Source organism: Papilio xuthus, unplaced genomic scaffold (genome assembly GCF_000836235.2).
Source record: "Papilio xuthus unplaced genomic scaffold, Pxut_1.1 DF827680.1, whole genome shotgun sequence".
NCBI lineage: Eukaryota > Metazoa > Arthropoda > Insecta > Lepidoptera > Papilionidae > Papilio > Papilio xuthus.
In genome coordinates, this window is record NW_013530969.1 from 3,155,270 (window position 1) to 3,173,696 (window position 18,427).

Sequence of the window (18,427 nt, forward strand, 5' to 3'; positions counted from 1 at the left end):
AAAAAAAATGTTTATGGTTAATCCCTGTCAGCCTTGCTCGCGAGTCGCTACGAATATGAAAAACAAAGTCCTAGTTGCATACAGATATACTTACCTAAGAAAATGAAGAACAAATTGAAAGTCTTTAACCTACGACTTATTTACAGGTATACATGTACTTTGGTATATCTATAGTTCGTGAGCATGAACTACCATTATACGTGGGAGGTCGCGACTTTATTTTAATTGTAAATGTTATTACTGGCTTATTTCAATTGTATAAATTATTTTGAGGTTGTTTTCTTAACATATTTGGTTATAAGTGTAATTTTTCCGTATAAGACGCCACTCTCCATCGATTTACACGTTATTCGTAACCGTTTGTTTACTTACTGCTCATGTAGGTGTACTCTGTGTACAAACGCACAAGTATACCTGTTATCAGCGCTGAGGCAACATCGCGCCCGCTACTATGCTCGCGTGTAGTAAATTCTCAGTTCGTCGATGACGATGGATGCGCAGTAACGTGCGACGTGCCATCGCTAATTGCGGCTCGTCTCCGTTGCCGTGGTAGGAGGATAGTAGGGTCGGGCACGCGCTATCGTTCGCAAGTGATCAGTGCTGCGCGATCAGCTTCGCCGCGTGGTGTACCGTCGCCGGGCCGCAAGACGCGCCAACTGGACCACTACGATTTGTTCAGTGACGTTATGTGAAACTAATTTATATTTGTGCTCGTTATTGGGAGATTGCCATTATTCTGATACGCAGGTGAATACAACTTCAGGCGCTCCTCCACGCGATATGCGATCCTTGTATTTGCAACGTTAGTTCGAAGTTGACGGGACATGAATATCCTCTTTGATCTTTGTATTCGCCATTTAACGGGTACGAGTATGTTTTATAACGAATGTGTTTTATTGGTATTTCAGCTTTGAACCGTTACTTTAGCGGCGACTTAACATTTGCATAGCTCCAAGGTCTCACTTACAGCCGATTGTGATTGCTGACCAAATTGACAGTTTTTGCGCGCGTTTATCTTCAGATGACATTAATGGATTTATACAGAAAACCTTTTTATTATATGTTAATACTAAATAAGAATTCAATTATTTATAATAATACATTCCATCAAGTTAATTGCAGGTTACGTTAACTTTATATTAAGTTATAAGTTTGTTTCAACAAATAAGTATTATGTATTTAGGTATTTATCCATAATCTTTAGCATTCAATTAGCACGATATCGCTCTCATTATATAACACGTTTATAACTGATTAGGTACTTTGCCAATATTGACGTCTGACTTAATTCATTATATGCTTAAATATTTGAACAGGAGCGAATAAGGCGCCTACGACTACATCATCTTAATAAGGTAGTCAAATTTTCCACTAGATTTGAGCAAATAAAATAAAATATTAATAAACAATTTAAGAAATTTAAAGAAAGATACAAGATAGAAGTACAAGATCTGGATCTGGTGAATTGGTTTTATCTTTTGCCACCTTCAGTGTGAACACATCTGAAATTGTTTTATGAATTAAACGTATGAAATACTAATCGTTTACAATTAAAACTATTTTGACCATCAAACTATCATTAATATAGTATATAGTATACCCTATACCTGGGTGGGGACGTATAGTGAGCTGATGATGATGATGATGATACCCTAGTATAATTAAAATTTGTTTGATTTAAGCATAAACTGTAAGATTAATGAGTTTTGCATTGTGTTGTGTGATATATCAGCGTACGTACGGTCCGGTTCCAGTACAAGCATGTCGACGTTGTCCACAACTAACGAGTTCAATGACCAATAGATAGTTTCACTAAAATGTACTATTTGTCCGCGGAACGATTAACACATATCATGCTATAATAAATTTTGATTCGCTCTAGTTGTTTACAAGTGTATTGTAATAATTTATTTCATTTATATTAAATACGTTGTATCATGTTGATTTTTACGAGACTTTAATGAGGAAATATCTTAATTCTAATAAGTTTTGTTTTCTTGCATTCAGTATCTTAAGTTGTGCTAAACCTGTTTAGATGATTATTCATTTATAAGCTGACCACTGAGTTTTGGTCCGTACATATTAAATTAAAGTGTGATAAAGATGTAAGCTTTTTCATTTTAATTTTTTTTGTTACTATTCTTTTTTAAATTTAGAATATGTACAATATTTCATGTACATATTTACATAAGGCAGATAGATAACCTCTGCGTATTTAAATAATATTATATTACGTATAATATTTAGTTTACTTTAGATTTGTGAATACCAAAATGGAGAATTGTAGAATGTAGGTCGGGGTTGTTCTTTTGTTGGCAAGAATACAATACGTACTTGAAAAAAACTTTCTCGATTACCTAAAGCTAACGGCTTTCAAATAATCAACGTTGAAGTGTCAGAGAGAGAAGTCGCCGCATGTGTCCGAGTAACGGTAGACTGTCGACTTTCAATTCAGATTCACATAAAAAATTATAACATATAAAGTGCTCCGTACTTTGGCTCATGTGTTGATGTTAATCTATTTTTTATTTAAAGTAATCAGTATCTCATAAGACATGAAACAGTGATTTGGATGTTGCTTGATAAATTTATTTCGAAGGAAGATGTAAGAAAGTCATTATTGATGTCGGGTTATATTGAAAGTTGTACGATAAAAAGTACATTTGTGCACTTTCATTCAACATGGCAATTTTTTCAACGCTATTGACTTAAAATAAAATATATTGACTCTATGTGAGGCACTAAACAACCTCTATTCAACGATAAATGATACCAATACAACATATTTCTTATATTGCTGTTATATTTTTTGTCGTCTATCAGTTGTTAAATAGGTATTTCCGGAAATTATGCATACTTTTAAATGCTTATGGTTAGATATAAATGTTTAGAAGGTTAAACACAACTGTAAAAATTAATATGAAAAGTAGTACGATTCTACTGTGGTGTTGCAATAACAAAATGCAGGAAAATTCAACGAAATCGTTGTCGGTTGGAATTAATTAATATTTTAACGGTCACTTAATAGGGGTTTCACCCTCACTCAGCGACACTGATGTGGTACGTCTTAGATGCAGGGTTGAATATTCATAAATACTAAACATCCTACTTTACCAAGTTCTCTATGTAATCGTAAAATTATTAGATATCCAACTTGCCAAGGATATGTTTTGCTAAATTTGTTACGATTTATGGAACCACAAATCTAAAACGGATGCAGTGGACCTTCAAAGTAAGAATACATTGTCTAAAAACAGAAATGTCGACTTGTATAGGAGAATATACCAAACAAAGCCTGTCACGGGTTATTAGAATGTTTGGGTAAAAAACATCGCCTCCGTACAAGGTAATGGTAGTGGGATAAGTCCGCTTACAACGCACAAGGTCAACTTCCAAGCCTGGAATTGAACGTGGACCTGTTTATAGGTGTTGTTGTTTAGGGGAGCTGCGAAGGATAAACTTAGTATAGGGCTTATTAAGTTTTTTTTATTGAAGAAACAAATATTATGATAAAAATGATTTTAATCAATTGTTTTACCATTATTGAGTTGTCTGAGTTTAGTGTTACGTAGGAGTACAAAAGTAACTTTATATTTGACACTACTTCTATTTTAAAGTATTATAAGATACTCGTAAATTAATATTAAACATCGATTTAATGTTTAACTTTTCCAACTATCGCTATGTTTAGGTACTAAGATATTAATTTTCTTACTAAATAATCGTCTATATATCACGCACTGACTGATGCTGAAAAGGTTATTGTATATTACGACTAGGATGTCTTGAAGTTGTTCTTTAGATGAGCACACAATCGATACGAGCTCTGACCTCCGGCCTATTGTACGTGAGCATGACATGACTCCAGAGACCGGCAGGCAGCGGTTCTATTACTGGTTGTTCTGTATCTGTGTAGCCATTTAGATAACGACTAGTTGCTAAACTTGTTTTTCTATACGTACTCAGTTATTTTGAGGAAATTTCTTCGTCTAGTAACTTTGACATTAAATTTAACGTATTTATTGTTTTATAAAATTCGCCTCTGTTTCCTTTTTGTACTTATATTTATTTTTACGAAAATTAAAAATTTAAGAATGTAAGAGCACGAATAAGATTTTAATTTTTCAGGTCCGAAATCTAAATCATGACTATTATAATAAGTAACAATAAATTAGTTTAATAAGCAGACTTGTATCGTGACATTAAATAAGACGGAAGTAGGCTACGATGGCGACATTGCTCTTTTATTAGTTTATCAACTCGTATATGGCATTCGAAGGTGTGTCTATAAACATCTTTTAAGAATTACGTAATAACATTTTATACATCCTCCTAAAATCTAAGCAATGTTGCTTTTGTTAACGTTGAAACATTATCACTGTATACTATTTACTTAATTTATTTATTCTCATAAGATATTTTGTTTAAAGAATGCATCTTTTAATAAAATAGTTGTAAATGTAATAAACCTTTAAATACATATTGTTTTTGTATAACATTAAATAAACAATCATGTTTGCGAAATTAAACTCAGACATAAACTTTGTTCAAAAACACAAGAAACATCAAAGTATTCACATTTGTTTCATTTACATTAGTACAAAAAATATTGAACAAGTCCTAACCGCCGAGTCTTAATTTATATGTGTCTCATAGAGGTATAATGTATTAGAGTAGGTAAAAAGCGTATTTTCGCATAAATGGCAGCAACAATTGGCATAGTGGCACGAATTAGATTACCATATTGGATTTCCTATCACGAGTTACGATCTTGCCGCGCTGAATAAGACGCAAGCGCGTTCAAACGACTGGCTCTCATCCTCAATGATATCTTGATTTTGAATATAATAGGCGGGATTTCGAAATCGGCTCACGAATTTTCATACAAATTTGCCTATGCTCAATGGAACATTCCTATAGCGGTGCGTTGCTCTGTGTTTGGTAGCGACGCCCACGTCCATGTGCGGCCGCCGACACCGCGCCGTATCCGTCCCGCACTGATTGATAAACCAATTTTATATCATTGTCGTGAGAAATGTGGGGCAACACCACTCTTTTCGTTTAAACACGTTCCGGATAGGCTCGTTTAGGCTAGTGAGTTGTTACGCGACAATCAAAAATGTTTTAGCGGTTAAATAGGCTCGTCATGCAATAAATATCATCTTTGACTTTATGTACAGTGTAGAAAAGCCTGTCACCTCCGTTCTAATAAAAGTCATATAATTAAGCGTTCACTGACATTTTATGGGCACGGTGATTTTACTTAAATCTACTGCACGTTGCAATGTAGGTATTCCAAATCAAAAAGCAAGATTCATCAGATCAAAAAAGATTGGTGTAATGCAGTTCCTATATCCCTACACTATAACAGAAACAAATATATGAAGACTGCTATTATCATCATCAGCCTGTGTTGTATTTCTATCCACGACAAGACTGTTATCACGCTGCAAAAGTGCTAAAATCCAAAAAACAATTTTATAAAATAGATGATTTTAAATCGATTTAACAGTTTAATAAGCGTCAGCTCGCGTGCGTGCGTTTATGCAAATTTAATTGATACGAAATTGTTCACACGGGCCCGAAATGCTTTAACCATTATTGTTAAGCGGCGCGGCGATATCCGGCTCCATATGTAAACTGTTTTCATATTTAACCTCATCGAATTGGAAATTAGATTCAATCGGTTGCGTTTCGTAGCGTCCTTCATTGTTGTCGGGCTTGGGTATATTGTTATTTTTACGATGGAATTTTTTTTTTCATTTAAGTCCTCATAATTCCTTCTTTACCATACTTATTATGATGCACCTCCAGATGTAAGGAGAAGCTTTTGCTCTTGAAAAAGAGCAAAAGTTAGGTATACAGTTTACTGCTGGTCAGTCATTTAATCGTCCTGGAACATAGCCGTTATGCTTCTTCAAGCCCATTTAAACTATTATCATCCAACTGGCATGAAATCGCGTAACTAGAATCCACTTCTAATTATGTCAGTACAGTGGGCGACATGGCCTTGATCCCGCGTATTACTTGCCTACGCAACGAACGGTCGGCACTTGTTCGAACTTTGAGAACGTGTTAGGTCGTTGCCGACAATTATCGGCATCATTAGCAGCCGAGTATGCAGTTGGTAATAAATCGTAAACTCAACAAGCAAATATCAACTCAATACTAGTCGATATAAGTCACTTTATCACGCAATAAAGCGAATGCACCGCAATAATAACGCACGCCCTTGCTGTCCTCAAGTTGACTTATGAAAGGAAATTAATTAAAAATTTAAAATGACAATTCTCCGGATAATGATTAACTATGCCAACATTGTGACTCGTCCAATGTTATATAGGTAGCTACAATAATTTCTCATTTAACTTATAGCATGATAATATCTCTAAATAATTGTTATAACAGTGAAAAAAATATATATTCTAGTTGCTAAATGAAAACCTTTATTCTGTTTAATATTAGCAAGTATTTATAAACAATAACTAAAAAGTTTGGCTACAACAGCCAATTATTAATAAAAATTATTTTGCATATCCGATGAACAATTTCGATGTTAGTCGTCGGTCATTATTCGCATGACCGACAAAGTCGGCGAACGTGAACGATGTATTGTCGATAGCAATAACGGAGAGCTCGGCTCCGCTCGGCGGGCAGGAGGCAGCCGCCGCCGGTGATGTAAGAGCGGCTGGCTTCGACGGTGATGTCAGCGCGCCCACGCCGACCCCCACATCCCCCGCGTCCCTCACTCCCACCCCCGCGCTGACCGCGCGCCGAACCTTCCGCAAGTCTGCCTCTACATGCGTGTAAAGAAACTCACCTCTTGTTATTATGATGGAAGTTATAAGTTCAATTTGTCCTTGAAAAGGGAAGCGTAAAGATAATTATTGTATTTAATACAACTTGTTGTCGGCGAAGTTGGCTAACTTGACAGGTAGGTAGCTTGCCGGGCTATGCCTGTGCAGAGCTATTGCCGCAATGCAGTCGAGCGGGCCGCTAGTTAACTAGACCGCGACTGATATTGTACAAGCTTTTTCTATTTACTTTAAAGCCGGTCGCCCGCTAACTTACTCACCATGTTACTTGTTTCATATTGTCGAATGCGTTGAACAAAGACGGACTTACTTTTAGTACTTTTAGAGCTTTATCTTCTTTTCATCAAATATAAGGATCGTTTTAACGTATCGTATTGAAATTTCTAATAACATCACCTGTATATCTGAATATTAAATGATTCTTTTATAGTTTTAGTTAGTAAAATGTTAGTACATTGTGGCGACATAAGAAATGAAGTTGATAATAGAACAGCATATAGTGAACGTTGCAAGTTGTAGTGCGTACAAAACTAAGGTGTCAATAGTATAATGCAGTGCATAGATAAATAATGAAGTGAGAAGAGGATATATTTGAAAATGCAATAAATATAATCGTGTGTGACGATGGAGGGTGCCGTACTGAGCGCCCAGAGCAATAACAGATTCCGTACGCACTTGAAGAACGCCGCAAGTGCTCTGTGCGCGAGGACGCTGCCCAAGCAAAGATGCAGCGAGGCGGCGGCCAGCTCGTCCCGTCACCACACCTACCCTCGCTCAGCGCCGCCCAAACGCGCGCCTATCTCCTGTCGCATGGAGCCCCTACTCGGTGACCTGCCCGCACCCGCTTCGCCCCCGCACTACCCTGACGTGGTGGTAAGCAAGCCGCTTGACTGCAAACCCACCACGCCCAATGGCATGGTCAAGTTAAAAGGAGCATTAGCCAGGTAAGATACATGCTTGTTCATTAACTTTTAGATTTTTAAAAACAAACCTTTAGATTATATAATCCAAATCTATAATCCCATGAGTATCAGATTATAATTCATGACAATATTTACATAGTAGAATCGTTACTACAGCTTGAGTTTAGAAGGCTTCAAATCATTATACTAAAGCACTAAGAAACGACGTAATCACTAGAACAACATGGTATAAAACAGCAATAAACGATTTTATTATCGGACCTTGGGCGGTGAATTAATAGTTTGGTGGCGTATGGCCGGCCAAAAATGAGTAGCGGCCGCCTATCTGGGCTGTGGGTCAACAACATCGACATGACATCATGTCGCTTGTTTACTCAGGTCGCGGGCTAGAGGTGATGCGGCTAATTACGTGCCCCACTGCCGCGCATCGCCGTTGCTTTCTGCGCATTATTTATATGTGACAAACAAAATACTCCCTCCTCGCTCCTTGTTTATAAATAACAACCTAATAAATTTATCGTAACCCACTTTTGTTATCCCACACACATTTAAATATGACATAGCTTATATCTTAAAGCTCCAACAACTCAACACGTGAACACCAAGAAAGAGTTATTATCAGCTCAGAATTATATCCTTGGCTTAACGTAGGAAATGATGATTTAATATAAATAAGTCCTAAAGTCCATGTCCATATCATAGTTATATAATTATGTTACGAATACTCTACTGAAATAAGAGTTTATTCATTCTTATAGCTTTTTTAAGACTCTTTCGTCAATGCTGGCCGTCGATATAGGAAACTAAACAATTTACCGACACAATGTAACTGTTGTATAACATTTATGTAATAAAGTGCTTTACGTGTTTGTTGTTAAATATAGGTTTTATACAATTGCGTGAATTTATGTTTTTCCTTTACTAAAAATCTAAATTAGGGTATTTAAGTTTGCTTGGACAAACTTATTTCAAACAGCAGAACAACTCGGAAATATTACTTGAATTACGTAGTGCCCATTATGTTTTATTTTAATTAGACGATACCAACCTGCTTATTTCAATTCTACCTTTAGATAATTTTAACGTTAGCTGACCACGTTTGTGGCACATGTTTACAATTAAAAGGAACAAAGACATGAAGTCATACTTGTTTTTTTCCTGCATCTTAATGATATGACAAATTAAACTAAATAGTGGACTCCTCATCACGCGCAGGTGATGAAACACGTCGAGGAAACGTGTGTCCGAGATGAGCGGCACACGAACGATTGCTAACTTGGGTCAATAACTCCACATGACGTCACATCCAAAAGCTCGTCACTTAGTCACGACCTCTTGGCAGCCATTGTAGGTACGGGTTATGTTAATATGCCAAGCTACACTTCGCTGAGAATATAGAAATTATTCAAAATAGATTTCAAGATAAATTTTAAATAGGTGTCATCTATTCTGCGCATGTTTTATGAATTTTACGATCGTATTAAATACCTATTTTAATCGCCACTGTATACAAGTATTTCTATATACTATGAGTGCTACTGTCAAAGCCGAGACTAACAATTGTGTAGTGTACGCTTTTTGTACTGTAAGAATCCAAGACAATATTGGATTCACATTCCGTCAAATTATTGTTGTTATTGGTTCTGCTATCAGGCTTAAAAATCGGCCTTTACTAGGTTAGAATTCCTTCCCGTTAGTATTTATAATAATCCTTATAATATTTATGAACTGTCTTTTTCTAAACGGGAATATTGTTAATATTATATTAGTTTCACAGGTTAACTGATACAAGAATAATATTACATTCTATTTATAATTTATTATTCAACTTCGAACATTAAAATTCCGTAGCTTCAAAAGATATAAAATAAAAAATTGTACAATAATAAAACATTTATTCTATTATATTTATATTACATCATCAAACGCAAAACAGATGCAATCTGCAAAGATTTTTATTAACTGCCAAGCGGAAATATAGTTTTTATGAATAATGAAGTCTAAAAGTATTGATTAATGTTTATGTTTATGTATATGCACGATCGCAACGAACTGTTAAATGTTTCGACATCCCAGGTTTTTGTATCTTTTGTACAATAAAATATCATTAATCAAAAACAGCTTTCCAAGTTCCATGTAAGGCCTGAACCGTTCTAAGAATTCCATTAGAAAATCTAGTGGATCCGTATCGTGAATATTACTATGTCACAAGATAGTTATAGCACAATTAATTAAACTAATATATAGCAATCTCATTAAAATATAATATCCGTCACTATTATCGGTCCGGAAGTGGGGCATTGTCATTATTGATTGGGGCCAGTTTCGATTGCAGGGTCAGCCGGACGAATATATTTTTACAAGCCATAAATCATTATATGACAGTTGCTCGAATTCAATTTTATAGTAATAAAGTGCTTATATCACTCGGAATTTTATATAAGAAAATTAACAACGACCCTAAAATATTAAAGTATAGATTTTTATCTTAAAGTTGTTATACAATAATCGAATTTAAAGTCATCAATTTAACATAGACGTCCGAATCTGTTAATCGAACGTGGCTAATTGAACGCGAATGGAGTAAATACGCCAGCTAGTGTATAATGAGCGAGCAGGCAATAAAAGGTCTCGCTCGCGCACCATGATGTCATGGCATATTTTTGTAAACGATCGAGCGGCTGGGTCGCACGCGTTCGTAATCTTTTCTCTCCTCGCCCGTATCGCTTTTATGACAACGCTTTGCCACTAACGCGAATAATTGTATTCCGATATTTTATTGATCTCCATCGCCAAAGGGCAGCGTGCTGACAGCTAGAACAATTGCCAATGGATACGTAAATAAATGTTTACATATACCTGTTCTTCGTATTATTTTGGCTTTTTTTTTGACAATTAGACGATTAGAAGAATTGCTAGATGGTGCTGGAATATTTCTTACATGATTTTTAAAAATAAAACATAGTAACGTTCCTAGTTTACAAGTCGTTGCTACAACAAAATTATTGGAATTGTCGTCGTATCTTGTGTGGTTATAATTTATCCGTTATACGCATAAAAAATCTCGTGTAAAAATTATACCAAATACATATAGATTACACACTCAATCTCTCCCCCTGGGTTTCCACTGCCGAACTATTAATACAAAAGGATTATTTTATCATGTTTGTGTATTGTGTCATGTCTATTATTCCTTAAAAAGAAATGAGAAGTAACAATGGTTTTTAAAGATATTTCCGCGGTGTTTTTCCACGTTAAAACTGACGAACTCCAGACATCATATTCTGATATCTTTTATCGTTTTTCATACAATCGTGGAAGACATTCATTGAGATAGCGATTGGTTTCAATTAAGCTCTGATACATACGGTTTAATTAGTGAACACAAATAAGTCGTTGTGTTATCCGTTTATTTGATGTGACTTTAATAGAGTCGAGGCTAAAATGCCTAATCTACTGCGACATCGCCTTGCATGTCAAAAAAAACCGGAATGCCGCTACGATTGAATTACTGCCACACTGACCTCATCAGTCATTTTTACGTCGTTATAAGCATCAACGAGAACAATGAACAGTTTGTTTTCTTTGTCCCAACAAGAGCGGATATGTCCATACATTTGTGCGAAATATATTTTTAGATTATTATTAATGTTGGTTTTTTATGAAGGCAGAAGAGAGATAGCTCTATTACCAATTAATCAAGTTGCTAATACCAAAACAAATAAGAACTGGTTTAAAAAGAATTACTAAAATAGAATCCTATTTATACACCTCTCTAACATTGACGAATATACACTAGTATACTATAATACTTAATGTAATTGTTTATCTTAATGTATCAGTTGTCAATCTAATGATGTGTGTCGAATTTAATGATACAGACTAATGCTTCACGTTGTGCTTTGATATCTTTTTAATTTAAAAATTATATATGGAAGCTATTTATAGAACTATTAATAGAACATTATTAGGTATGATGCAATGCAGTATGAGAAACGATTACGTAATTATTGACATAATGCTCATTAAGTCTATCCTCATAAGAAAAGCTTTTATACATTATTAAAATAACATTAATTGTGATGAACATAAAAAAATTACCACATAGAATTAAAGGGTACAGTAGACGTATCGTCTACGACGACTACATAATACAACCAATTGAAAAGGATATCTCCAGTGCGGGTTTCAAAACTACCATCGACCTGGGTGAGGTTTCTACGGTGCCTCTATTGTTTGCCATTTCTTTGGGGCAGTATGGGATTAACAGGCTTATGTTATGTTTTGACTGTGTAAATCGCAGACCTGCGGCTATCTTGTTATCTGTCTTTTACTTATTCTGCTTATTACTAGCCCTTGAATTTATTTAGTTATTATTATATGATAATCAGCTTCTTAAAGATTTATGCCCCAAAGGGGCACACGGTGGTTCTTTTATTGTTTTGTTACTTAAATACAGTTTTTATGTAGTAATTATCGTGACGATATTTTTATATACGGTGGAATATTTTATAACATTGATATAATAAGCATTATTTACTTTAGTATCTTCAAACTTGACCCTTAGAACATTTTTATATCTGTAGGATCAAGTATTGTATTTTTCATGACCTTGGATTGTAGTAGTTATGCGCCGTCCAGGATGCGATTGTCTTTGAGTTTGGAGGCGGTTCCTACATCTGATCGCTTATCGTGACTGCTACATTATAAGTGTAACTAAAAACAAAAACACTTTGATAGGAATTATCGAAACAGATTTAACTTTTTACGGTCTTGGGACATTGGCATGAAGTTTTTAATGTCCATCTGAATACTACAAACCGAAGTAAAGTTTAATTAAAAAAATATCCATGCGATTGTACATATGAATATGCATAATGAGACGTATTTGGATTATCACTAGTATTATGGATCTAGATAATGAAATGTCACTTGAAGGAAACAGCTGTGACAGCCCAGCGGTGCCCCCGCAGGTTATCTGACAGGTCAAGTGCGATCACGTGACGTCACTTCGATCTGTGATCACGTTCAACACTCAATCACAACTCACTTAGGTCTTTAATTCACAGACATAGGTTTCGTTTGTATAAATACAAAGTTATGAATATATTAATAAGACTTTTTGTCATGAGCTCTGTGTTGGTATTGTCCTTGAAGTGTGATAGTGATGTTGACTCATGCCGATGTGAACTTTTAAGCTCTATCCACGGCGACAGGTACGTGTAATGTTGTGTTTATAATATACTATATCACACCTTTGTGTATTTTATTTACTTGTTTTATACATGTGATTTGTTGTAAGGAAACACGTTTATAGCGTAGTAATTTAATTCCAGCCATTCATTGGCCTTATTTTAGTCTTTCATATAATTGCACGTGTTTTAAAAACCTGACGTCATCTTTCAATGCTTTCTGTTTGTCTTTCTATAAGTTTGCTTTAGGACTTTTGTCCTTAATTTTTAATGAGGTATTCTAAAGTTTATGGAAAAACGAGCTAATTTAATAATCGACTATAACATTAATTCCTTTGGGATATTATTGAACTGATTCATTCCTATTTGAATGATGTCAAACGTTAAAGGCTGCGTCAAGTCAACTGTCAATTATGTTTTTATTTAACCAACATTAACATAACCTTGACTTTGCAACGTGATAATTTTGCTAAGTCAATGACACGCGTAGTTGAAGTGTCAATAAAAATCACATTACGTAAATAACTCTAGTAAAGGTACACATTTATGTAATGATATTACGAAACTTGGTCAATAATGGCACTAACATAGTTACAGTTTATGAATTAAAGTCGCTTCCCATTTAAGATGAACTTTGTACAGCAAACTGTCACCATAAGAACTATAATTTAGTACATCTATATTGTGTTATGAAGTTTTCGGCCTAATCGCATTGTAAATATCGTGCCGTGGGTAGGAAATAAACGTCCTCGACTGTACAAGCCTCCTCGTATTCAGTTTGTTGTCGTGTTATTGTAGATCTTGTTCATTATATTTTGTTTAATATGAGAATTAACACAACCGATTTCTTTAGTGGAACCATTTGATATGACCTTCGAGAAGGACATGTCCATGGTTACATATTATGATAATCTTTATTAGAATAACCGATTTCTAAATATCATTGATATATATCAATAACAAATGGAACCAACGACTTTCAAGGAAGCATCCTTTGTAAGCCCTATAAGTTTTTTTATACTCGTGTTAAATAAGAGGCTAGCTTATTATTTTTAAGTGAATCTTAATTTTTGTAATTTTACTTTCTTAGATGTTTGTTATCTGGTAACTCCTGAACCGGTGTAGAGATAAGGAGCTGGAATAGTGCTTAGCCTACTTATTAAGTTTTAATTTATTTAACAGTGGTAGAGCCCGCTTTAACATCTTCGCACGATTTGGCCCGGCTCGCCCGGTGAAATACCACGACCACACAGAAGACAGGCGTGAAGTGGAAGCAATTCCGCGTTTCGTCTGATGAGTGTGCGTCCCGGAGGCCTTATAAAGTCCTCTTTCCCTTCCCACCCTCTTTCTTATAAGGAAAGGATGGGATGTGGAAGTGGGCTTTCCGGATGAGAGGATGCATGGAAAGGGAAAATATTTTCTTTCTGTGCATCCTATCCTCAGTCGATTGAAGGCAGGCAAAGCATATGCAAATGTCTATGGGCAACGGTCACTTCGCTATTTCAGCAATTTCAGGTGGCCGCTCGCTTGTTAACCACCTACTGATATAAAAAAATAATAATAATTTCCGTGGACGAAGTCGCGGGCGACAGCCAGTTTGTATAAAAATTCTCAAGTTAACATTTTTGCATAAGCTTGTCTATATTATAATAATTGTAGTGTCTAGTAATATCATATTGCAATTGGTATGTGAACCGGATAGTATAATGTTACCGTCCGGTCTATTCAGCAGTATTTATCACATGACACCAAAGAATTAAGTCATTGTTTTGGTTCATTTGTGAATGACATCTGTCGACAAAGCCTTTTTGAGTAATATGACTCGAAAACATGTCTTGTTTTGTCAACTGCAATACGGAAATACGACAAATGTGGCATAATGTTATTTTATGCGAGCTTGCGTTTAATTTCTAGATGTGATTTGAAATTTGATTTTTATTCTGTAATTGTAAAAAAACCAAAAAATAATTATCAGCAAAGTTTGGGCCTATAGGACTGTGCATAATGTAAATTGAATCAGACGTTTACTACTGCAATCCTTGTCTTTTAATGATTACTAAAGTCTCTCTGTGTGCCTTTAGTGGCCTATTTTGTTTACGTAAAAACTCAGAGCAGTAATTAGTATTGTCAAGTATGTGATGACACGTAAGCTTTATGCAATGCAGATACAATTAGTGAGGTATGCGGTATCAATTAGCATCGAATGCATCGTGAGTTGTTTTCAGGGAGGTGGCGAGCGCCTGGGAGTGCCGCGTCGGCCCGCCCGACCGGCCCGCGCCCGCCCACCGAGTGCAGGGACTATTCAACGACATCGAACTTTATCCAACTAAGACGCAGGGTGAGTAGCATTTTTATATTTAGACTAGCCCGCGACTTTTTTTTTAATTACGCCCGCGACTCCGCCCGCGAGTAATTAAAAAAAAAACATAATTATTACTCTATGCGTTCTTCCAGACCATGTTCTACACCTATGTCAAGTTTCACCGAGATCCATTCAACCGTTTATATGGTAAAAGAAAAGGGCTGTTTTTTGGGTTTTCCCGGTAATTATTCGAATTTTATCTTTTTAAACCTTTTTAAACCTTCCCCAGACCTCCACGATCATTTCAAGACCAAGATAAGATAAATCCGTTCAGCCGTTCTAGAGTTTTAGCGAAACTAACGAATAGCAATTGATTTTTTTACATTGAGATATAGTAAGTAGCGTATTATTGAATAAGAAAAAGTGGAGTAGATATGTAAAACCCTTTAACCCTTAATTCGATGGTGTCCAGTGTGACGAACAACTAATTAAAAAAAATCTACTGAACTAGTTTAGGGAAAATTACGTAAGTATGACTTTACTAAAAAAAAAAACAGTTTTTTGCCACAAAAAATTTCGTCGAATTAAGGGTTAATTACTTTTTGTGTTCATCCTAAAATTATCCGTTGTATTTCATTTCAAATGCTTTTGATTTTGAGTACCATGTGAAATGGATTACATTGAACTACAATGTAAAACAAGAATAAGATAGAAAATTACATTTATAAGTTGTTTATCATTACTGCTACAGTTGTGTATATTAAGGATGCATGCTTAACTTTAATGTTGATGTAAACGAGTAGGGTCTCGTGATGCGAGGCGGACGTATGAGGAAATAGTAAATGTGAATGTCCTCGCTACGTTTACTCATGTCGATTCTAATTTATTACCAAGACGATGTCATTTGATCTAATTCGATGAGTGTACGCAGATTGACGGAACATAAATGACGTCACACGTCAGCCATTGATACAAGATAAACCGTTGAAATTACACACGCCGCGAATTGTTCGCACTTAGTGTCGCATGCCATTTGCTACTGTTTGAGAGATAACATCCATTCATTGCGCCTTTTTAGTGTAGACTAACGATCTATAGACAAGCGATCAAATAAGACTAAACAACCTATCAAAATGGTTTTGTACAATGGCGAAATGATGCAACTTATACAAACAATATCAGATGTTTTAGATGAATTTGAATATTTGTACATGATTTCTTAAATAGCTTAATAATACATCATTATTTCTACTTCCAAGTAATGTCAAAGATTCAAACACGCTTGTCAGGTAGTGATAGGCCCTAATTTAACCAAATAAGCACATACGTTCCGCTCAAGACCACTTTCACGACGTGACATTTCCGAGCCAAGTATTTGCTTTTATTTCGCTTTAACGAATCTGTTATTCGATTTATTTATAAAACAACCTTTCTATATTATTTCAAATAAATTTGTTTGCTTAAATGCCGTAAATAATGTGACCTCAGTAAAGAGAGTCACACCAGGTTATCCCAACTGGCTAAATGCCAGTGAATCTATATTTTTATATCATATCCCGAAAGTGAATGTTGTGAAGGTGATATAAACATACATTTAATTGGCTTTAACGAATTACTCAGTGATAAAATTACATTAGAAATATTTTGCGATACTATGTTACGTTTTGCGGTTATTTTTGCTATGAGGAACAGTTGCCTGTAGTAACACCTCGCCATATCACATCGTTAAGAATACTGTTTTCACCAATAGGTAAAGAAGAATAGTACGTTACAACGCGGATGGATAAATAACTTCGATATTGTAATAAATGTGTATTGATATGCCGTGCAATTGCAGCTAACAATAGGCATAACAAAAACAGTTTAAATGTCATAGGTGGGTTTCCCCGTCGCCGCAAACAGTAACATGACCTCAGGGCAATGAATATTGAAGTCAATAAATTAATGGCGATCTGTTGCGGAGATTTCAATCGTGTTCTACCACTTCGTGTCACATCAAACAATTTACGGGTACAACGGAGATGTTGCTTTGCCCTTTCCCATTTAATATCTCATAAATCTTAAACTTGTATTTATTATTAAGATCTAGACTTTACTGACACCTCGTGTCTACAAAACCCAAACATTCATTTAGATAAGATTGTGTTGTAGACAAATTGGCGTCGTGTTTAATCCTTGATACATAACGTGATTTTATCAAAGCATTAAAGTTAGGAGCGACCTTAAGGCGTAAGGCTGTATCTGTAACTCACCTCTCAACTTTATATTTATTGTTCTAGAGACAGAGCTACGAAAAAAAAAATAAGCTAATAGAGATGAAAATGAACGTGATACGCACGTCTTTCAGATTACATTATATAAGTTGTAGTTATGACCTATCAAAACATTTGCCATCATCTACCCTTGAATGAAATGTACTATAAGTCTACAAATTTACAGATAATCACTTTCATTTCGCACATATTTGATGTGTGTTAATTTTTTTTATATCCACGTGTAATCTACTTGATATTCTATTTGATTATTTAGTTGATAATTTATTACACTTTATTTTTACTCTTGTATAGTTAAAGACATTGTTCATAATATTTATGCTCCCGCTTATTAAAATGACTACCGCGTGCTTAGAATTAAACATTTATTGTTATTGATGACTTCATGCAAATAGTTTTAAGTTAATGCTGGGCGTGTTTACATTTTAAGTTTTTTTTATTCCAGCTTAAATAAATTAAATGTTGAGACAGTCGGCCTTAATTCCCAGGAGGCTTAGGTAACGGTAGTATCGCACCTGCTCTCGTTTAAAAGAAAAAAATATTATATATGACAAATTTATTTTCCGAACGCCCCGGTTTTTATGCAAGATAATATTCTTTAAGAATAACAATATAATCTGTTCTGATTTTCTTAATTAAAGATAAGAGACAGTACCGCTAGGCGGAGATTTTACGACGGCATTTTGTCAGAAGTCGACCTCCCCGCTGCGAACCGATACATTCGATTACCAGACTCATTAAGGCTCGCAAAAGTCGGCGTAATTACTGCCTTGTAACTTATAGCCTTAAGTTGGCGAAATGCTAATTAATATCAGTAGATAAAATACAATTATAATTTGTGTAAATAAACTTCCTTATCGCAGATATTCAATGATTTATGATGCGATTGTTAGGTATTACAATAAATATTCCTGACATTTGA

The 18,427-nt window shown here is 35.1% G+C and overlaps 1 protein-coding gene across 1 annotated transcript in view; it reads left to right on the top strand.

Annotated features, from left to right (window-relative positions):
• Positions 1 to 456: 456 nt before the first annotated feature.
• Positions 457 to 18,427, top strand: part of raw (NDT-like domain-containing protein raw) — a 39,193-nt gene continuing 21,222 nt past the window's right edge. Inside the window, exons 1-3 of the mRNA XM_013310979.1 lie at positions 457 to 747; positions 7,246 to 7,759; positions 15,156 to 15,268. Of these exons, the coding sequence (XP_013166433.1) occupies positions 7,440 to 7,759; positions 15,156 to 15,268 (433 nt within the window). The 5' untranslated portion in view covers positions 457 to 747; positions 7,246 to 7,439. The remainder of the gene's footprint in view (positions 748 to 7,245; positions 7,760 to 15,155; positions 15,269 to 18,427) is intronic.